The sequence below is a fragment of the Spea bombifrons genome, chromosome 8, assembly GCF_027358695.1.
Source record: "Spea bombifrons isolate aSpeBom1 chromosome 8, aSpeBom1.2.pri, whole genome shotgun sequence".
Taxonomy (NCBI): domain Eukaryota; kingdom Metazoa; phylum Chordata; class Amphibia; order Anura; family Pelobatidae; genus Spea; species Spea bombifrons.
This window is the reverse complement of record NC_071094.1, coordinates 30575279-30598206: the sequence shown is the minus strand read 5'-3', so window position 1 is coordinate 30598206 and position 22928 is coordinate 30575279. Positions and strand designations below refer to the sequence as shown.

General features: G+C 44.4%; 1 protein-coding gene across 3 annotated transcripts; it reads left to right on the top strand.

Moving 5' to 3' along the window:
* The first annotated feature begins 286 nt into the window (after positions 1-286).
* MTMR1 (myotubularin related protein 1) lies at positions 287-20976 on the top strand. Of its 3 annotated transcripts, XM_053473738.1 has the most exons (16): positions 287-600; positions 2866-2971; positions 7879-7929; positions 9890-9965; positions 10245-10339; positions 10789-10896; positions 11506-11607; positions 12301-12384; positions 12923-13072; positions 13649-13837; positions 13946-14131; positions 14501-14707; positions 16014-16106; positions 16428-16541; positions 17654-17830; positions 20234-20976. In XM_053473738.1, the coding sequence occupies exons 1-16, from the start codon at positions 458-460 to the stop codon at positions 20396-20398; spliced, it is 2046 nt and encodes a 681-aa protein (XP_053329713.1). In that variant the 5' UTR covers positions 287-457; the 3' UTR covers positions 20399-20976. The 3 variants fall into 3 exon arrangements, with proteins under 3 accessions (XP_053329713.1, XP_053329714.1, XP_053329715.1); XM_053473739.1 differs by lacking the exon at positions 7879-7929; XM_053473740.1 differs by lacking the exons at positions 287-600; positions 2866-2971; positions 7879-7929 and adding an exon at positions 6527-6570.
* Positions 20977-22928: the final 1952 nt, after the last annotated feature.

Genomic DNA, 22928 nt, shown 5'->3' with positions numbered 1-22928 from the left:
TTAATTACTATTTAATAAGAATAAATAATTCCTTATTCTTACTATTAATAACGATAATAATAATAATGGCGTGCTCTCTGCAGCTTTCAGTCGCTTCCTCCGGTATCGTCTCGTTGAGAGAAACCACTTCCTTCCGCACGGCGCAGGCCGCATGCCTCACATACTTCAGTACCTTCTGCTGCTTCAGACCGTGCAGACAGACAACGCTGATTGGCTGTTGCTTAGTCACCGATGACAGCCTCACCCAGCTGCCGCGGTGCATGCTGGTCCTCTCACAGTGACAGCCGCGATTCATGGCCGCCGCTTGACTGACTCTTCCTTCCTGAACCCCCCTCCTCCCTGCAGGAAGCCGGCAGGAAGAGAGGCCTCCAATCCAGTCTTTCCTGTGCGATAAGGGGGTCAACGGCGGTCCGAGCATCCGGGGAAGAGGAGGAGGGGAAGGGGGAAAAAAAAGTCCATGGATAAGCTACCGGGACTGGAGTCTGCGGCTGGAGGAGTAGGAGGCAGCGCTGGAGGGGCTGCTGCCAGGAAACCTCCTCGGCCATCCGCGCCCCCCTCCGTGCCCAGCTCCCGCCAGCCCAGCGTGGAGACTCTGGACAGGTACAGCAGGTCTGGGGAGGTGAGGGGATGTGGTGGGCCGCGGAGTACAGGGGGGGGTGTGTTTAAATCACAACTGGGTGTTCTGGACTACAACTCCCACCACCCATAGCATTCCGTTGAACTTTTGCAGGTGGAACATCCGGTGCCAGGGTTTGGGTTATTGGCTTGTGTAGGATTGTAATTATCGTCACAACGTGTAATTGCCCTGTTAGAGGTTTTAATGAATATGATACCTTTTAGAGATTTTAGTGAATATGATACCTTTTATTTGGCCAGCATACAAAAAAGCTCTGAAGTCACATAAGCTTTTGGAAGCTCAGAGGTCTCTTTCTCAGATGGAACAGAGCAATCGTTACACACAGAATATGTGATCACGCTGCTAAAGAGAGTTACTACCCACTCTAACAATAAGTTTGCAGCCCATGTCTCCTGCTTGATGCCCCCGGTGGTGCTTGATGCCCTCCTGTAAGCACATCTGTGCACATTTGTGGTTAACCTGTGGTAGCTCGGCATGTGCCCGACCCACCACTACATGTATTTGTTGTCTGTATCGGTGTCCGTGGCATTGATGCTGAACGTTGTGGTCTTGCTCAAAAAGTCTGCACGGTTGTCAGGACTCTCTAGCATATTAAAGGGCTTGGCAGCTCTCTCTGTAGAAGCTTGGGGTGACGTACTCTGCGCTGTACGTAAATCTGTGGTGTATTAACGGTGTGTTTCTGTCCCGGGTAATGCTTTCAGTGTGTATTTGCACGTTTGCGTCCTGTTTTTCTTATTGTAAGAAAGGATTCCCGTAGTGTTTAGGAACCCAGGCTTTGCTGACATTTCAGCTGAGTTGACGCTTAGTCCTGATAAAATTCTCTCTCTCCATTTATGTGATCATCATACCTGGGTTTTTGCCCCAATCTCAGGGTGAAGCGTGGCACAGTCTGGATCTGACTCCTATTCTACCCGGCTGTGGTCATATATAAGACTCCTGATTGGTGCTTGTGGTGCCGGTGTGTTATGGTTGATATCCCTGCTTGAATGCAGGTGTGGTGTATCTTTAAATAATAGTTTCCTTGCTGACGAGTGTTAACACATTTGATGAGTCACTACATGGAATCTTCACGATAGGCTATTAAAGGGTTAATATTTGAAGAGTCTCGGGGTGGGCTCATTGAGAAAGTCCCCAGCACGATCATTTTTATTTCTGCAGCACCCACAGTTTAACGCGGCCTGAGACCGGCTGGCACGTTAGTCGAAGAGGGCTTGGCTCAGAAGCGGATTACTTGACAACAGCTGGTAGTAGAATTAGTGCATGGAAAGAGTTAAAATGCTAACATTTGAAATACCCTGGGGTATCTAGTTTCCACAACTATATGGTTTGATGGGGTAAATTGAACTGACTGGCTTCAAAGGTCTCCTAAATAGGACATGCCAAGTTGAAAAACTGAATTGCGCATGCCCCAAATGTGACCTATTACCCCCAAACAACCTGACAAACCCATGCATAGGGGTATCACTGTACTCAGGAGATATTGCTGAACACATATTGGGCTATCGTGTCACATATGCCAGGAGCGGTAAATTCTGGGTGGGAAAAAACACCAAAAAATACTACCACAAACTTCGACAAAGGCTGGAGGTAGAATTAGTGCAAGGAAAGAGTTAAAAAGCCAGCATTATAAATATATAGTAAATGATATGATAAAGACCAAAATTACAGCTAAACCAGCACCGCAAACATGTTAAGAAAGGGTGCAAGACATAAAAAGCAGCTCTGCCGTTAAGGGGTTAAATTCCAAACAGGACTTGAAAAAGCAAACCTTTCCTTTTGTTCCTCAAATTATTGTACACAATGCTCGCTCCGGGGCCCTCAGCAGAGTATTAAAGGGACACTTGAATGCATTTTATAGCTGGGAGGTGTCCACTCCAGCGCCGGCTCGGCAGATGTGACGAGTGAGAGCACTCGCACGCGCACGTTATTTAAACGGGAGTTCTCTCTTGCCTAGTTGGCTTCTTCAAGCAGCCAATCGGTGGTGAGAATCATCAGATCACAGAGACAGTGGGGAACAGCAGCTTCTCCCTAAGGCTAGTGTTTGTTTAAATAATACATATTTACATAGATAGCAGGCCGGGAGCAGCGTGAAGGCAGCTTTGCGGGATTATCGGGACCCGCAGGTTAGCAGGCCGGTGGCATGACGGGTGACAGCGGGTTCACTCCTGAAGCCAGCCCTCCGCAGGGAATAAGGAATAACCCCTTGTGCTCATGTTTTGTTCTCGCAGCCCTACTGGATCACATGTTGAATGGTGCAAGCAGCTGATAGCAGCCACGATATCCAGCCAGATCTCGGGGTCCGTGCCCTCAGAAAATGTATCCCGAGATTACAGGGTAAGTGTGTTTCTTAAATGATCGCCCCTAAGCTGCAATGGAAGTGACGTGTTCGGTTCCCTGTGACACGGAACCCACTGAGAAACCCACTGAGAAACATGTCTGTACAGCGGCCGGTACTGCTGTGTTTCCCTTTTTTGTGTATATATGTTAAGGTGTACATTTTCATAATTTGTATGAGGTGTACATTTTATTTGTGTTTCCTTCCCTACTCTGTCTACCCTCTGCTCCCTCCATACCCTCTGCTCCCTCCATACCCTCCGCTCCCTCCATACCCTCCGCTCCCTCCATACCCTCCGCTCCCTCCATACCCTCCGCTCCCTCCATACCCTCCGCTCCCTCCATACCCTCCGCTCCCTCCATACCCTCCGCTCCCTCCATACCCTCCGCTCCCTCCATACCCTCTGCTCCCTCCATACCCTCTGCTCCCTCCATACCCTCTGCTCCCTCCATACCCTCCGCTCCCTCCATACCCTCCGCTCCCTCCATACCCTCCGCTCCCTCCATACCCTCCGCTCCCTCCATACCCTCCGCTCCCTCCATACCCTCCGCTCCCTCCATACCCTCCGCTCCCTCCATACCCTCTGCTCCCTCCATACCCTCTGCTCCCTCCATACCCTCTGCTCCCTCCATACCCTCTGCTCCCTCCATACCCTCTGCTCCCTCCATACCCTCCGCTCCCTCCATACCCTCCGCTCCCTCCATACCCTCCGCTCCCTCCATACCCTCCGCTCCCTCCATACCCTCTGCTCCCTCCATACCCTCTGCTCCCTCCATACCCTCTGCTCCCTCCATACCCTCTGCTCCCTCCATACCCTCTGCTCCCTCCATACCCTCCGCTCCCTCCATACCCTCCGCTCCCTCCATACCCTCCGCTCCCTCCATACCCTCCGCTCCCTCCATACCCTCCGCTCCCTCCATACCCTCCGCTCCCTCCATACCCTCCGCTCCCTCCATACCCTCCGCTCCCTCCATACCCTCCGCTCCCTCCATACCCTCTGCTCCCTCCATACCCTCTGCTCCCTCCATACCCTCCGCTCCCTCCATACCCTCCGCTCCCTCCATACCCTCCGCTCCCTCCATACCCTCCGCTCCCTCCATACCCTCCGCTCCCTCCATACCCTCCGCTCCCTCCATACCCTCCGCTCCCTCCATACCCTCCGCTCCCTCCATACCCTCCGCTCCCTCCATACCCTCCGCTCCCTCCATACCCTCCGCTCCCTCCATACCCTCCGCTCCCTCCATACCCTCCGCTCCCTCCATACCCTCCGCTCCCTCCATACCCTCCGCTCCCTCCATACCCTCTGCTCCCTCCATACCCTCTGCTCCCTCCATACCCTCTGCTCCCTCCATACCCTCTGCTCCCTCCATACCCTCTGCTCCCTCCATACCCTATACCCTCTGCTCCCTCCATACCCTCTGCTCCCTCCATACCCTCTGCTCCCTCCATACCCTCTGCTCCCTCCATACCCTCTGCTCCCTCCATACCCTCTGCTCCCTCCATACCCTCTGCTCCCTCCATACCCTCCGCTCCCTCCATACCCTCCGCTCCCTCAATGGGATTACAATGGGTTTTATTTCCCCAAGCTTCCCGCTGAGATGGAAGTTGCAATGTTTTGCTCCTGGAAGAACTCTGTGCATCGCGTGAATAGCAGGGGATTCACGGCGGCCACAGCTTCTGTGTTACATTCTGGGGCTTTTTTTTTTGGGGGGGGTTTGTTTTGAACTGGTTGTGTCTGTTTCATGACACAAAGAACCTTAATAATTTAAATTGATTAGGTGTAATAGATGGTTGTAAATAACCAGGAAGGCTTTGCCCGTTAGTGATTCTCTCTGAATTAAAGAAATCTTAACACACCGATGACATCATTCGCAACAATAACACTCATAGTCTCCCCACACTGTACCCCACTGGCTCTGCTATACTTGGGATTAAGGAGATACCGCAGGGGGGGTTCTGTGTAAAAATAAGTCTTATCAGCTTGGCAACCTGTGAAGTGTCCCCCTGTGATTGGACTGCTCCATTGGTCGCTATGGTGATAAAACAGCCTTGCACCCAAAGTCTCCACACAAAGTCAGGGAGTAGCATTTTATTTTCAGTTAATTTACACTTTTACTATCACTTATTAGTTTTGTGCTCATTAGACTTTGTGGGCTTTTTAAACCGCCATAAAAGTAATTTATAGCAAGGAGAACAAGTCAATTCCTCATTCCCTGACACGAGATGAAATTGTTGTGAAGCGTTTCCCTTTGTGGGCCGCGGCGGTCGGGTCCCAAGCCGCTCTCTTGTCAGACACAGGAAATGTTTCTGGGGGGACGTTAAAGCGAGACGTCTCGGCGGTTTGGAGAGCGTTTTCTGCGTTCAGGAAGATGGCGGCGTTGTATATTATTATTATTATTATACTTTGTTTATAAAGCGCTGACAGATTCCGCAGATAGCGTGTCAGCTGCTCGTCGGCTCGCTCTCAGCCTGTTATGAAGCGCAGGATATCGCTGTTGTGTTATAATGATATAGTATATGGATTTATCACATGACTAACAGTCTTTCCATTGGCACCGTGTGCATTTCTAACAGGTGTTCAAGAGGCCTGATCTGAGGGTAAAGTATCACCGGCTTCCGCCACGTCTGTCTACTGTGCTGTGACATGAAAGGGTTAAGTATCAAAATCTCTCATTCTTGCCAATTTATCGATACATCTGGAATGACTGATTCTCTGAGATTTTGATTCTTGGCCCCCGGTGTGTCTCCGCTTGTGATGTGATTATTCCACGTGTGACGTGATTATTGCGCTTGTGTATTGTAAATGTGTGTTGTTGTTTTGCTCGTGAAGCCACGTCCGTGGGCTGCGTGTCACAGGCGTAGTGTCAGCACACGTGTCTCCGTGACGTGTCCGCGGTGATGTGTTATTGGGGGAGTCACGGTACTGTCTCTGCGTGTCTCCTGTATGCTTTGCGATGCTTCAGTCTCGGCTTTTACTCGTTGCGCGTGTTTCTCGTGGTAAATTCTCCTTTTGTTTCTCTCCAGGTTCAGGGGCAGTGATAGAGCAGCCTGAAACTGATCAGTAGCCGGCCCACTATAGATTAGAGTGTTTACTAAGGTGCATTAGTCAGGGGGCCGTTTGTGACCTGCATGCGGAAAGGTGCCGCTGTACGACCCTGGCTATAAAAGGAAAGTGACCTTCCATCAGATGCCGTGGCGACTGCCTGTTATATGTAACGGTCCATCAATCCATCCCCGCGGGGGTTAAAATGTTACTTCAGGAGCTACTATATCTCCGCTAGAGGGGAATTCAGGGGCTTTAAATCAGATCATCTAGGATCTGATCCGTTGTCTGTGGCTGGCTTGCAGGATATGCTGCGTGTCGGGGTCTAGGTGGGGGGCTGCCCCAATCTTCTCTCATATAAAGCATAAGGGTAGCACACAACCTAAAAAGCATGAAAGGCATGCACATTCAGATTCCCCGGCTCTGCTCCCGGTGCCTATTACATCGTGTTTTAGCGCTTCATATGTTTCCCCAGCGGGGCATTACATGCACATTTTCCGGCCCGTTCCTATGATCCCTCCGGGCCGGTCACATCAGGAACCGTCTATCAGCCGTGTAGGTTATTTTTGAGCGTACGTTGGTTTTCGTGGACTGTCTTTTAACCCTTTGTGATTAGCGTTTTGTCGGTTTTTGTCACATATTTGCAGTGGATTTTCACATAATACGTGACGGGGGTGTTATTTTAACTTATAATGTGAGGGGTCCCCACGAAGCATCATTTTGGGGGATTGTGGAAGACGGAGCGGGTTTATTTATTTTGCGCTCCTCTTGCGTTTGTATATATATCTCCTGTGTATATTTTGTGTTTGTGTATGTATGTATGTATATATATATATATATATATATATATATATATATATATATATATATCTCCCGTGTATACTTTGCGTTGCGGATTTCTTCGCCGTGTTCTCTAAAGCCATTAGAGACATTTAGTGATGATACGTTGAGTCCTGCTATTCAGGGAGATCCGTAACTTCCAAGGACAGACACGGACGATGCTGTGTTTAACCCTTGTGCTGCTGGCTTATTTTAGTCCAGGCTGTCATAACGTGGGCTGCACAGAGGATGCTTTTAATGATGATGAGTTCCTAAAGCGGCGTGTGATAGATCCCAGAACCCAGGCCCGGGCGACAGTCCTGTTACTGTAGACATATCCGCGGAATTAATCAGCGCCGCGGTATATGACAGCGCTATATACATTAATAAACAATCATTATGGGATGAACCTGAAATCACAATTCCAACACCTTTTGTTATCGCTGCTCACAAAACCAACAAAGCCGTATAACGCATGCTCGTTTCTCCCGCTTCTTTTCCTATCTGTTGGTTTAATTCCGAATTTCGGGCAAATGCTTCGTTACCGTCGTAAAAGTGAATTAACGTAAAGCTTTAATGAACTAAAGCGTATCCGGCTCATCTCCTTCCCAGCGATCGGTAATGGGTTATTGCAGAAGTTAACCCTTCCTGGTGAGGAGAGATCCAGTGTATAAAGGGTTAAAACGCTTTTGGTTTCAGGGTTGGATTAAACTCGTTTCTCTCTCGGTTTCTCCATAGGGACTCTTGAGATCTTTGTTATTAAAGAGCCGGTTATTCGTGTTCTAAACATTAACCCTGCGATGTCCTGCTCTGTGTTTCTACCCGCTAAGCATGTTTCGCCCCGGTTGGGTGGTAACAAAGCATCTCTTCTCTTGGCTTGTTAATCGTTTTGTTGATTTCTTTTATTAATACAGTTTTCCTGAAATATACTTGACAAACCCCCCTTCCTCCGCCTATGAGACACGCTGTCCAAGTACTTTTACCTGTTGTCTGCATGATTCTCTCTTGTTGCCTCTTGTTTCTGCCCATCGCTGCCTCGCACAGGAGATTCAGGACGACCACAATGGCTATCATTCTGAAACGGAAGCTGAGCAGGCGGCAAGTTCCTTCCCTCTCTTATATGTGAATGCCTGCGTCCCGCTGTCTGTCTGTCATCCTCTGCCATGAGCGCTTTGCTTAGTAGATGCGTGCTTAATTGCCACCATCGATGAAGCTGTAACCTCACGTGTGTAGAGAGATCCATTCCCCCCGTTAGGCTAGCAGGTGTGTTTAGAACTCTGCTCATTTGGTTGGCATTGGGATTTATTCACTAAAGAGCCGATCTTTCTATTATTAAAGGCCAGTCTCCATTATCTTCAGATGCAGAAAGCGCTTGGCCGGCCCTGTATCGGGGAGATTTCTTTTAAGTCTCATCGTACATTGAATTATACATTATACTGGGCCAGCTGTGCCCTGCAGGAACCTGCCATTGTGGGTCCTTCATAACGAATAGTGAAAAACTATTATAAAACTCAATACACAGCCCTCCTGCAGACTTCTCCTTTAGTGAATAAACCCCAGCATGTCCCCCGTACTAACATTTCTCCTCATTATCATGTTTGTCACACAGAGGAATTATTATACATTCGTAATCTTAACGTAACCCCAATATAAACTAGATAGAAACGCAGCTGAGAGGTTAATCCAGATTGTCAGCTGCATGTATACACTTCCACTCAAAGTTTGGGGTCACTTCGCTGTTTTCATGGAAAACAAGGACGTTTCTATCTTTTTAAATTTGGATTAGCGAACACAACGTGCCATGAAACACAGGAGTGATGTGAGTGACAAAGGGCCTTTGTGCGATGATAGTCCATTAAAAATAATTTACAACATTTACATTTACAACATTTACCCCGTCTGCGCTGTATCTCTGATCTATTTCATGTTATGTTAATGGGGAAAAGGAAATCTCTAAGTGACCCCAAACTTTTGGGTAGAACACTTTTAGCTGTATTGTTAGTTGCGAGTGTAACGGGTTACTTAACCGCGTTCCTATAATTCAGCGCGGCGTCGAACGACCGTCACTTAACTAGTTCCTCGGGATCCGAAGATCCTGAGGTTCCAAACCGCGTTCACTTCCGAAGTTCGCGTTGATTTCATTAAGAACTGATAACGCGTCCAAGAGGATGTCTTATTTCTACATCAAACGCCTTCAAAGAAAGGAAAAACATGACAGTCTTACTCATTTGGGGCCGCGAAAACTTTCTCTTGAGTCACTTATCCGATCCCTGAGTTTTCGGGTCAGTGATTAGGTTAGACTCTGATAACACGGGTTTTGGGGTAAAAATCTAGCTTCTAGGGGTTTGTAGCCTTTTAACAAATATCACTAATCCCATCGTAATGTCTATCAACTGTCTGGGGTTTGGGAGCGTTGCATCTCTGTGCTGGGGCTTTGAATGTGGACCGCTTTTATTATATAAATATATATATATAGAGAGAGAGAGATATTTATATAATATTTAAGAATGTTTGCTGTTTATTTAAGAGAGATTATAAAGCATCCGTTTAATTAATGGCGCTCCTCGTGCTTGGCACTGAAACGCATTGATTTATGTGCTTTTCAATGCCAAGTCTCCCCGCGTTAATACATTACTACTTGTCAGACATGCGCAGAACGCTAAAATGCTGTGGCTGTAGAACCTAAGAGAGATGTTATTAGTTGCGTGAAATAGTTACACAGGGAGTATATCTCTGGCCCCTGCCATCCAGGAGCGCCTTTTAATAAGCCAGATGGGGGGGGAAAATCTATTTCTGTGTGGACTCGGGCACCTTGCCCTTAAATTGAGTTTTTTCTCGTCAAGAATCCATTGAGAACAATGAATATTTTACACCCGGAATAATGACCGCGGCAGGAGATGATCCCGCCTGGACGCAGAGCTTCGGTCTGTGTTATCGAGCCCATGCGCGGCATCGGTTACGGGGCTCCTGTTAGAGTAGGGTGAGAGGATGTGAAGTCGTGGCAGAAATGCCGATGGGAAGTGGGATTTATTTGTTGCTTTTGGACCCTCCGCAGGCTCTGAGAGATGGAAACAAGCTGGCACAGATGGAAGAGGCTCCGCTATTTCCCGGAGAGTCCATCAAGGCAATCGGTGAGAGGAAAGCCCAGAAGCACGTGGAACCTATTATAAACCCTTAGATTTATTAAGATATGCCTAGGGTCGTGTGCATGTACGTTAACCATGAGATATTATACACAAGCAATCGTCATAGCAATTAGTGGAACGGCCCAAACGGCGAGTAGAAAATTCTCATTACAGCGAATACAGTCTCGGTAGTCAGCGTTCCCGATGATATACAAAGTATTACCGGTGAAAGCTTTACCTATGAAACCATACAACTATTAGTTCATTGATGTTTTCTTTCTGCAGCTAAAGATGTTATGTACATCTGTCCGTTTTGGGGGGCCGTCAGCGGAACGCTAACTGTGACGGACTTTAAAATGTACTTCAAGAGCGTGGAAAGGGTGAGCTTTGTTTCCAGCGTTTTACTTTCATGAGCGAGATGCTTACGTTGGTTCATAAGGATCGTTTAGTAAAACGTCAGATTGTCTGTAGACTTTAATGCATGCGATAGCTGAGATACCTTCAAACCCTACGAGCGGGGGCTCATAGACCCCCATGTGACTGATAGCACTCTCATTGTATGGGAGCACTTTCCAATCACAGAGGAGGATGGGAGCTAAAGCTGAGTTACTGCAGCTTCTCCCAAAGTTAGGTGCTTTTTCATTAAATATTAAACATTTTCGGAGAGGACTCATCTTTACTGAATTATTCAAGATTTCTTTATAGAAATACATTCGGTTTAAGTGGCTTTTGAAACAGGTTTCCGTAGTTTACTTTTTTTTTTTTTTTTTTAACGCTACTGGTATCGTTGCCAAATTTAACATCATTTTCATCCTCTGTTTGCTTGCAGGACCCCCCGTTCATCTTGGACGTTCCACTGGGGGTGATCAGCAGAGTGGAGAAGATCGGGGTACAAAGCCACGGGAATAACTCCTGCGGCATAGAGATTGTCTGTAAGGTATTTGTACGCATTGTTTGTAAGGATTTCTACATTATACATAAAAATTATACGTACGCTAAATCAACAAATGACTCGTTCCGCTGTAGACGGCTACATCTGTATATAGCCGACAAAGCTATAGGGCGGCATATATCCTGCCGATGCCTCGAGCATCTTTAATTAGGGACGCTTGGGTTTGATGGTAATGTGTACGTAGGTAAACGCTCACCATCTTTTTCAACCCTTATTGAATTCATGTGAAGGGAAATGAAACGATGACATCATTTTCTGCAAGTGACATCTGTCCATCTTAGCCGATTGCATGGAAGAAACGTCTTGTTTTAAGGGGCATCTCATCTTTTGCTGAAGTAACATAAAAAATGTAGCCGACTGCTTTGTATGTAAATCAAAAGCGTCAGGATAGGAGCTTTTCTGCCGGAAGACTAGGGTCCCCCTGGTTTCATACAGCACTAGCAGGCTGTATATCTTAATGCTTGGCATCCGCATTATTCAGACCTCCACAAAACAGTTTATGCTAAAGAGGGCAACGAGCACCATCTAACGGTGTTTGGGTTTAGTTCCTTTTTCTAGCCCCAGGTCTTAATTCTTTTGTTTATTTCCTGAAAGGACATGAGAAATCTACGCCTGGCGTATAAACAGGAAGAACAGAGTAAATTGGAGATATTTGAAAATCTCATTAAACTTGCGTTTCCTCTTTCTAACGGCATGGTGAGTACGGTCATTGATTCATCCAACCTATATTGTGATTTTCTGCCAAGATAGCATCTTTCATACTTATTTGAATTTGCTATTCAAGAAGGACGGACACATAGAACGTTCTTCTTAAAGAGAACGGCTTTTCCTTTAGTAAAAGGAAACATGTCTCCTATACATTTTATGGACATGACCCACCAGAGTCCGTGCCGCTGAAGAGGGCAATAGTGAGGATGTCATTGAGGGGGAGGGGAGATGTTGAGATCTTGCCATACGTTTAACAAACTGTTTATGGAATTCACGAAATGTGTTTGGCAGAAACATTAATAGTCTTTAAAGAAGATAAACTTAGCAAATGAGAAGTGTCTCAAGATTCTCCAAACCTGATTTAAGAGAGATATCCATAATATATACCACCTTTGAACAACTTGCCCCCTCACAGCTAATTGCTTACCATCACTCCTAATTCAGAGTAACACCATCACTACTGTTTCTGGTCTTGTCCAAATGTATAGAAGGTGACATTTCTAAATGTCTTCTGTTTTGTGTTCTGTCATCACAAGTATTGCGTATAATATCTTAATTTATATAATTATATGTCATTATACAATATTTTGTTAATAAATAAGCAATAATACATTGCTTACCGTTGCGTTAGCTAACAGACGGGGTTTTATTTTATATAATTTTTTTTTTTTTTTCCTTTAGCCACTGTTTGCGTTTTCCTACAAAGAAAAGTTCACTGTGAATGGTTGGAAAGTTTATGATCCCATGGCAGAGTACAAAAGACAGGTACGTTAAGGGTAAACAGTGTTATAACAATATTATCTCATGTCTGATAGACCCATTGTTTTGAGTTATTTAAGTAGTCTTGACAAGCCAGAGTTTTTAAGGAACATGCATATGCGGTGAAGGAAACAGGACGTTGTGGGCAGTTTATTCAAATAAATAATGGTATTCTCACCGACTAAAGAGCCACTAAAATGATGGAAAGAATATCTGATCCTTTCTCAATCTGCCTGACGAAGAGAGACGTAACTCAACGGGAAAGTAGCTTCAGGGAAAAAAGGCACTGATTTAACTATACATTATACAGGGCCAGCCAAGCTCTTCTTGCAGCAGAAGCTCACTAGGGTTGTCCCTTGATAATGTATAGTGAAGGGAAGGAGCTGCGCTGTATAACTCTCCTGTCAAGGCCACCTTTAGTGAATAGACCCACATTGTCAGTCCCTTAGTACGCAACGTAGCTGTAGTTCATGCGCTTAAAATCCTGCAGCTTGGTTTATTCGCTGTGTTTTACGATGCATTTATTTAATGTGTTTGTTCTCAGGGTTTGCCAAACGAGAGCTGGAAAATCACAAAGATAAACAGCACGTATGAGCTGTGTGACACGTACCCTGCCGTCTTTGTTGTTCCAACAAGTGTGGCGGATGACGATCTAGCCAGGGTTGCAGCTTTTCGATCAAAAGGACGCATTCCGGTAAGCAATTCGTAAGACGCCCCAACGTGTTTTTGGGGTTATACAGGTTACAGGGGGCTTCTCCGGCTGGTCATTAAAGTTATACGAGACATCTTAATTCAGCATTGGCTGTTCACCTTAACTCTATGTATCTGTGTATGTATACATATTTAATAGTTTTAAATGTGGAAGAGAATACGCTGGTCCTCAAAATCTGCACTGAACATATTAGTCGATAAAGGTGCGCATTTTCATGATATACATTCCATCTGAAGAAGAGACCTTGAGATCCCAAAAACTTCTGTTACTTTTACATGTTACTTTTATAAAATGTGCCATCTTTGAGTAAAGGCTCCATTTTCTTTTGGGCTCATACGGCAAAATCTATTTTCCCCATACTAGCTTATAAAGCTCTATATAGAGTTATATAGAGAGAGGGCAATATAGGGGAAAACGTGGTTTTTTTTTTTAAATGGTAAAATAATACTCATTTTTAAATTGGTCATTAAATGCATTAGTGACAAGAAACCAAAATGTCTAACTGGAAATACACAACAAATATGCGATCTGTGCTCTCTCCCGTAACGCGTGTTTCAGGTTTTATCATGGATTCACCCTGAAAGCCAAGCCACTATAACTCGCTGCAGTCAGCCGTTAGTCGGACCAAATGACAAGCGATGCAAAGAGGACGAGAAGTATTTGCAGACAATCATGGACGCCAACGCGCAGTCTCACAAACTCATCATCTTCGATGCCAGACAGAACAGCGTTGCCGACACTAATAAGGTGATACATTCTCTAATGCTTATCTGCGTGTGTTTGGAATAATGTTATCAGCTCGTGGGGCATTTGGGAATATTTGCTTTCAATAAACATATTTTTTTTGTGCTGCAGGCAAAAGGAGGAGGCTACGAAAGTGAAACTGCCTACCCAAACGCAGAGCTGGTCTTCTTGGAGATCCACAACATCCATGTGATGCGGGAATCCCTCCGTAAAGTGAAGGAGATTGTGTATCCGTCAATAGACGAGGCGCGCTGGCTTTCCAACATCGACGGGACCCACTGGCTCGAATACATAAGGGTACGGCCCGTTCAGCTGATCAGCAAACCGTGCGCGTTTACCTCTTTTAAATCATGGCACGTGATAGAGATCAGTGAGATTCTATTCTACTCGCCACTCATGGCCTGTAGAACAATATAAAATACATATGCATGAACATGAAAGTCTGGTGGGTGATGATGCATTGAGGCAGCTCACCATACGTTGTGTATGAAATGAAAACCTGTTTTATTGATTGATGGAGAAAGTGTGACATTTTTTAACGCCTTTTCTTGTATTAAATATAGCTAGCTGCACAGGTGACACTTTAACACATGCAAATATCACTATTATTGTCTATACAGAATGTATACACATCTTAAATGTTGCCCCCCTTTTTACCCCTCTTAGATGCTTCTTGCCGGCTCGGTGAGGATTGCAGACAAGCTTGAGTCGAGTAAGACGTCGGTCGTCGTGCATTGCAGCGACGGCTGGGACCGGACAGCGCAGTTGACGTCCTTGGCCATGTTAATGCTGGACAGCTATTACAGAACAATCAACGGGTTCGAGGTTCTCATAGAGAAAGAATGGATAAGTTTTGGCCATCGATTTGCTATGGTGAGGGGGACATACTGCGCTGCGTCTTAGAGCATTGTCTTGGGGAGGTTCTTTAATTCATATGCTTTATAACTCTCCAGAGTAGAATATCTTGTCTGGTTTGATATGGAGTAAGTCATTATATTGCTATTTAGATGAATATTTATTATAACTTGTTTTATATAGCGCCATCATATTCCGTAGTGCTGTACAACAGGTAAACAGGGCATAACAAGTTATACCGTATTGGCCCGAATATAGGCCGCACTTTTTCCCCTCCACTTTAAGTCTTTAAAGTGGGCGTGCGGCCTATATTCGGGGTCTGACGCCCAGGACATGCAGTTCCGGGCGCCGGGCAGGCAGCAGGGTTAGGATACAGATCCCCCGCAGCGGTGCAGGGGACCCGTATCCTACTCTCTGATACGCTCAGACAGCCTCCCCTGCCAGCACTTTCCACGGGGGGAGTCCCGACAAGTGAGATTTTTAAAGCACATCATGCAGACGTGCCAGGCAGCGGAGGTTGTTTATGCTCGCATCGCCGCTGCAAGTGAACGTCTGCGCGAACAATCTTTCTTGCCGGTACTTCCCATGGGGGAAGTGCCGGCACTGGAAGTTGAATACGCGTTATGCATAGATGTCCCCCACCGGCCCCGCAAGACCCCGTGGAGTCTGCACCGGTAAGTCTGGCGGGGGGGGGGGGACATCTTGGGGACAGAGTGGCAGCATAGCTCGGGGGGGGGTTCATCTTCGGGACAGAGTGACAGCATATCTCGGGGGGGGGGCAGACACTTTTTTCTTTAAAAAAGCACCTAACTTTTAGGGTGCAGCCTATATTCAGGTGTGGCCTATATCCGAGCCAATACGGTATATTACAAAACAATTACACAGTTACAGAAACAGCAGGTGAGGAAGGCCTGGTCAAAGAGCTTACAATCTAGGAGTTAGAGTGTGGTACACAAGAGGTAAAGGTGCCACTAAGCTAAGGTGTGTTAAGGAACATGGGAGGGAGGGTGTTATTGTGTAAGATTGTAAGCGTCCTTAAAGAAGTGGGTCTTGAGGGATTTTTTGTAGAACTAAAGGGGGAAACCGATAGGCTGGGGGGGCATTTCAGAGGATAGGGGCAGCTCTTGAGAAATCTTGTAAACACGCATGAGAGCTAGAAATCAAAGGAGAGAACAAACTGAGATCATCGGATGAGCGGAGTCTGTTTAGAGATGAGTGAGGAGATGTAAATAGGGGAAGCGCTATTGAAAGTCAGGATTTAGAAATATAAATATATATATGAGTTAATAATGCAGTTTTGTGGTGTGTTTATAATCTCATGCAGAGAGTGGGCCACGGAGATAACAACCACGCAGATGCTGATCGCTCTCCCATTTTCCTCCAGTTCATCGATTGCGTGTGGCAGATGACAAATCAGGTACCCTTTTACTGCTTCAGTGATGTGAATTCACTTAGTTGCCAGCGACATATATTTCAGAAGTAATTTTAATATCAAATCAATGAAAACACAATGTACTCCCTATTTTAGAGTCCAAATTCTTCTCCACCCTTCCCTGGTGTCTGTATCTGAATTTATTGTATAAGAAAACATCCGTAATTATAATACTGATGATAAAGATATATGATTTATACATCTCTCCAGTGTCTGAAACTGGCCAGCTTTGTAAAGCTTGTAGTACAGTTTTAATATGTAATGGTTTTCCGGTGAATCGTGTCTTTTTTGTTTTTTTTTGGTCAGTTTCCAGCAGCGTTTGAATTTAATGAACTTTTCCTCATCACTATATTGGATCACCTTTATAGCTGCCTGTTTGGGACATTTTTATACAACTGTGAACAACAGCGAGTGAAAGAGGTGTGTTCCTTTCTGTCATTATTCTTTTCTTGTGAAGTCATTGATAGAGATGTGTTTTTAAGGAGTGATATTTTGATGTCTGTCTGGGAGTCCTTCCTGTGAGCACAAAAACCTGCTTTCTATTATAAAACAGCCTTTAACTAAGATAAGGGTTTTTTACATCAAACAAGTTAGACATCTGAGGATGTTGGTTAAAGGCTTAGCTTCATAAGTTAAACATGTTACCCCAGCAGGAGAAGCACTTTTATTAGCAAGCTCAGATAATAAGTACACGGAGGGGCACATTTAAACCAGACTCACTGGACATGAATCAGATTTTGTTGGCTGCCATCCAGAGCAGCTCCTGGCATTTGATGAGACAGGGGGGACATTGTTCCTGGGACCCTCATCCTACATAGAAGCCCCTTCTAGATATCCGTGTGCCCCCAAACCCAAATGTTTTTACAGGCCAAGGGTCAGGGTGGGAGCCGGCTAGCATCCATCATCTCGGCAACCACAAGCCATTTGCTAATGGACACACTGCAGTGACAAACAACAAGCTTGTAGGACAACATGCAGGACAACATAGTTAATCATTTCCATAAATGCTGTTTATTTAGATTGCACAGATAACCAAAGAATTGCACAAAAAATGCAGATTTCGCTTTAAAAAAAATTAATATAAATCGGTTTATCTTTATTTTATTTTTTATCCCTTTTTATAGTAAGAGTGCTTTGTTTAGTTCCTACTTTAAATCTCCTTTTGGAGGCAGTTTCTTGACACATCAAACAGCCCATGACACGCACCTGCTTGGTAGCTGCTGTAGCTTAAATAAAATGCCCCATAGCTTTGGCCACAAGGTGGCGCTCAAAGTATTCCGAATGATTGCTCGTGCGGATGTAGATTTCTTTATATTCTTCACCCGCTTCTAAATCACATCATTAAAAAAAGATCAAATGTTTGAAGCATTGTTTATTCTACTTGTAACTTGGCACAGCAGCAAACTTTGCAAAACCTCGTGGAGATATCACTGTGTATTGCTTTCCCAGGCCGAGAATATATTTCTTGTTCATTTTACTAATTGTGATTTTGCGAATGGCTTCAGCTTTCGGTTTTTCCTTGTTTGATGTAGGAAATCAGCACCAAGACCATATCTCTCTGGTCCTACATTAATAGCCACGTGGACGAATTTACCAACCCCTTTTATGTGAACTATGAGCACCATGTGCTGTATCCAGTCGCCAGCCTGAGCCACTTGGAACTCTGGGTAAATTATTACATTAGATGGAACCCTCGAACAAGACCTCAGGTTAGTACCGGTCATAAGATTCCCCATTGTACATTAAATGATATTTATATAATGCATTTTGCTGATGTGATCTATTAAAACGCATACATAGATTGTTGTAAATAAGCCGGATGTGCCTGCTACGTATTACCCGCTCAATTATTTTATGCCACCTGTGGGGTAATTAGCTTTTCACTGCCCCCTATGTTTTTGCCACCATAAACTTTTGCAGTGAACCCCTTGCCTTAGGTTGTCGTTCCCTCTTGTGGGTAATCCGTTGCATCCGAGACTAGCTGATAGTATCTGTATGTTACATTGTATCCATGTGGGAGCTGTGTATACTTGTGAATGGGAATCCTTTCCGTGGGCTTTTTGAGCGATCACAGCATTTTATGAATGGTGACTGGCTTCTCCATTGGAAATACACCATAGAGAAAGTACTATTAGCTTTATCCTGTACGAAGGTCTCTGCTCAGACATGTAAGAACTCATAGAAGAAGGAACAGGTAGTAATTGTCAATAGACATTATTGAACGAACACATGAGCTAGTACCGGCAAAGCGATATGGGAAGGAATCCACGGGAGATTGTTTCGCCCCTGACTGTACCAGCTTCTTGTTGTATTCTGTTTTATTGTCCCAGGTTACATGTAGTATCATGCAAATACTCTCTAAAGATCTTTTGTTAGGAATAATAACCCCAGTGCTGTCCGCTCGGGGGTAGCAGTGCTATAGTTTATAATCCACCTGCCGGTGAGTGTGGTCCGGTAGATACAGCACACCACTATACAGTGTAGGTATATCCCGTGTCAATTACGTTGGGAGGAAAGAGTAAGAATAAGATACCACGTGGGGCAGAAACACCAAAGTGCAAAGATAACCATTAGTAGCCATCAGTCTTAATAGAAGGTGCCCGGTGGAGCCATGTTCCAGGAGGTGAAACCGGTCCAACCCCCCCAAGCCCCCCCCCCCGTATGTTGGTGTTCGCTGATGGCGAATTCTCTAACCCGCTGTAGTCGCTGCTGTCCGTGCGATGCTGGGATTCCTTTGGGCCGGCACGGTAAGTTTTTATTAAAATTATTACGCGTGAATCCGATGTTCCTGTCACAACCCCAGGGGAGCCTTTCCGCTCCTTAAAAAGTGACGGCCGTGTTGGCGCTTCTTTTAGGAATGCTCGGTGTCTTCTCAAACGCTGATCGAATGGGAATTGTTTCTATTAAAAGGGGGCTATTTTGTATTACAAAATACATTCAGATTTAAAAAACATAAAGGAATACGTCATGTCGAGGCCTCAGGAATAACGAGCCGTTTGGAAAGATATGGTTTTGTAGATAAATGGGAGCTCTCTGAGTTCACACAGCAGAAGGAGACAAAAAATCGACTCATTCAGCACAAACAAACAGATTCATCTGGTAACGTTCAAGGTAATGCGTGTCCTTGGGAAGAAGGAGCAGAACATTAACCGCCACAAACAGGAGACGAGCCTTTGTGTGGATGTCCCTGTAAACGTCTCCCCTTCCCCCGGCCCGTTCCCCATTCTACCTCAACAATGTTCTGGGGTAGAGACAGTGCTTTTATGTATAAATTTAAACGTCTGATCGCTAAATACCACACCCCCCCATCTCCATCCCCCGCTATAAATGTGATGTACAGTAGTGTATAATATGTGCGTGGTCCCCAGCGTACATACAGCGTGTGTAATTAAGCCGCTCCACACTGACGCGAAGGATAATTGGAAGGAAAAATAAGCAGTCCTAGATTTCTAGTAGGTCATCCGTCTCATACACAGCGGGGGGTATTACTTTGACACGCGTGGTTTGAGTTACCGATCACAGGCTCCCCCACCCCCCCACAACACATTTAATTTAAGCAAATGTTAACTCAAACAGGATCCAACATGTTACCCAGGAGTGAGCATTTATAAGTATGTCGTGACAGAAATGTCTGTAGTACCTGTGTTGCCTTCTAATGAGGTGAACCTGAAGGACCTGGCTTGGTGCTAAGAACGTTTCCTCCATGAAACCTACATAATCTACTGTCTGTGCATTAAACATACCGTATACGAAAGAGGCCAGCGCTCTCACAGCATGCGTTTCTATACAGTGTATTCAATACAAACTCTGCTCCACGCCGCAAGGAACTATCGTAGCATTACCAGGCTTTCCCAGCGCATGCGTCAACATTTCCTTCCATCCCGCTCTATTTTATAGGCATTCTTCTAACTCCTCTGCCGTTTGGAAGGTGGAGTCCCTTTTAGATGCAGCCATGTCTGTCACTCTCTGAATGATATAAGTGGCCATTTATTACCCTCCAGGTATAGGCACATCTCTGCTCGGGGGAATGTGTGAGGGCCCATTCATTGCACCCATGACATTTTCTATTATTATAACCAAAAAAACCCACATTTTGTTTGCTTTATTTTTAGATGCCGATCCATCAGAACTTGAAGGATCTCCTTTCTATCAGGGCAGAACTTCAAAAGAAAGTGGAAGAACTGCAGCGTGAAGCTGCAACCAGATCAGTGTCCTCCTCATCTGACCGAGGGTCTTCTCCATCACATTCCGCCACTCCTGTACACACCGCTGTTTGATAAGCAGCATGAACTGAAATGTGGAACCCCTTCCCATGCAAGTGGGCTGAATGAGCAGGTCTACTTTGGCGTTGTCAACACTTCTAACGCCCAAAGCATTGACTAGGGTTTCCTTTTCCCCGACCATCTGTTGCCAAAGGAGCCCGCAGCAGCTGTATAGGTCAGGGAAAGCCCGTGTTAACGTGTCTCTGGATAATCAGATGTTATAACGATAGTTCTCCGATCATGTTTACATCCCGAGTGCACTCCATGGTATAATGTGTTCCTATATAATGTAATGTTATAGGAAGGATTTATTCCTTTTATAGTTTGATTTTTTTTATTTCCTTTTAAAATGACACACGGATATTTCCAGCTCAACACAAGATCAGATTCTGTATCATCGTAGCGCAGCACTTTGTTTAAACTTATTTTAAGTCTCTATGAAGGAATCCAGGTTGTTTTTCTTTATTATTTTAAACATCTTGGAACAGATTATTTTTTTAATCTACATAAACTGACAATTGTAATATTGCAAAAGTGTGAATTGTGAGAGAAGGAAAGCACGAAATGCATCGATTTCCGCCTCTGAAATACCACAAATTACCATTTAAGTAAAGGACGTTGACATTCTGCTCAATTATAGGATTTGATAAATTTGAGGAATACAGTTTATTTTACATTTTGAAATTAAAATATTTTGCAGTGTGACACACAGCCGGCGGCGGCAGTGTGTGTATAGATCAAACAATACTTTGCTGTCATTGCAGTGAGGTCACTGGTATCCATTTTCCTATGATGCATTGGAAGGCATACACACTGGTGCATTCCATTTACATAATTAATGTCACCACAGAAATATTAAAATATTTTTTTTTTTTTTTTAATTATTTTAACATGTTATGTGGACACGTGAAATCACCTTGGTCATTCTTGCGCTACACATCAACGAGCTACGTTGTTTTAGTTTTAGACCGAAGTTCCCTGATGCTTTTATGTAAACATAGACTACACTGCACAAGTTGAGGCTGTATTTCATATTCCTTAGGAAAAACACCTAGAAGAAAATACCACCACCCTAATATTCCCCAGAGAAGCGAAGGAATTGGTGAATGAAGCTATATGACATGACTCCTTTCACACGCTCCGCTATTTATTGCATGATTGTTACATTTTTTTGGTAGTTTACTGCCAAACACAGAACTAGATACATTTGTACTCTTCGTTAACATACCGTAAAGATAATGGTATTTGTTTCTTTTTTCACAGTTCTGATGTATATTTATCGCTCCGTGTTTATAATGGATTACTTCACCCTATATGATGTAAACGTTGTGAACGTATTGTACGGCAGTTAAGTATTCTGTTTAAATAAAACTCCTTTTTTTAAGTAGGTTACCAGTGTGGTTTTTACTAATTTATTATTAAAAATAAAAAGTTTATATAAACTGCCCCCCCCAATCATTAGCACATTGTTCCAGCAGGAAGATAATTTGAATAACTTTAAAGAAGGAACATAAATAATTTAAATTGTTGGCGCTATTTAAATAATAGGTAATAATAACCACGAGGTTAAAGGGACGTTAAAACCTGGTGACGCTTTTGAAGTGCATGGGGTAATTCAGAATCCCCCCATATGAATTTGCCCCTTCCTATGCCCCCAGCTTTTTCTGCAGGCCCAACACATCTCTATGCATGTGATATCCTTACTGCAAGTCAGCTCTTGCTCAAGCAGCCAATCCGTGGCAAGAATCTTTGGACCACAGAGAAGCAGGAGAGCTGCAGCTTCTACCTCTGGTAAGTGAGATTTTTTAATGCATATTAAATACTTTCTATTAAGTACTTTAAAATACATTCTTCTCTACTGGGGCAGTCAGTGACAGTAAACCTTCAATACTACTTGAAATAACACACAATTTAAGATTGGAAAGATTGTGCCAATTGTTTGGGAAATACATCTGATTCTACTAATAAGTGCGTAATTTGAACGCCCTGCTTTTGCTGGTAGATTCCAAATTTTAAAAAGTAAAACGTTCTATACACTAAATAAACTCAATCGAGTTTACTGATTAAAATAAGTATAGAATAGTACTATGGTGATGCTTTTGACAGTTTGGACTGAATAAGCAATATGCAATGTATGTAATAGAAACATGCCATAGAGCAGCCATCTGCATTACGTTCTTTTTGCTCTATTGTTAAAATTTCGATTGATGTTTAATGGGTCCGGACGTCTTGTGGCAGGAGGTGATAGCTTCTCAACAGGTTATTAATTAGGCAATGCTAAGCCTGCCACAGACTGCTGCTTGTCTCGCTAATTAAACTACATACTACTTGCACTGACTGGCTGACAGGTAGAAGCTATAGGTAGGTTTAACTGAGTGGATTTAGTGACCTGTGATGGTTCCCATTTAAACACATTCTACTGGTGATGCTATAAAATTGTAAACTGGGACATTCGCCAAGCATGTAATGTCCACAGGTTAAACCTGACTTTAGAGCCAACCACGTGAATACGTGATTTATTATTTAATTTTGGAATGGAATTTCA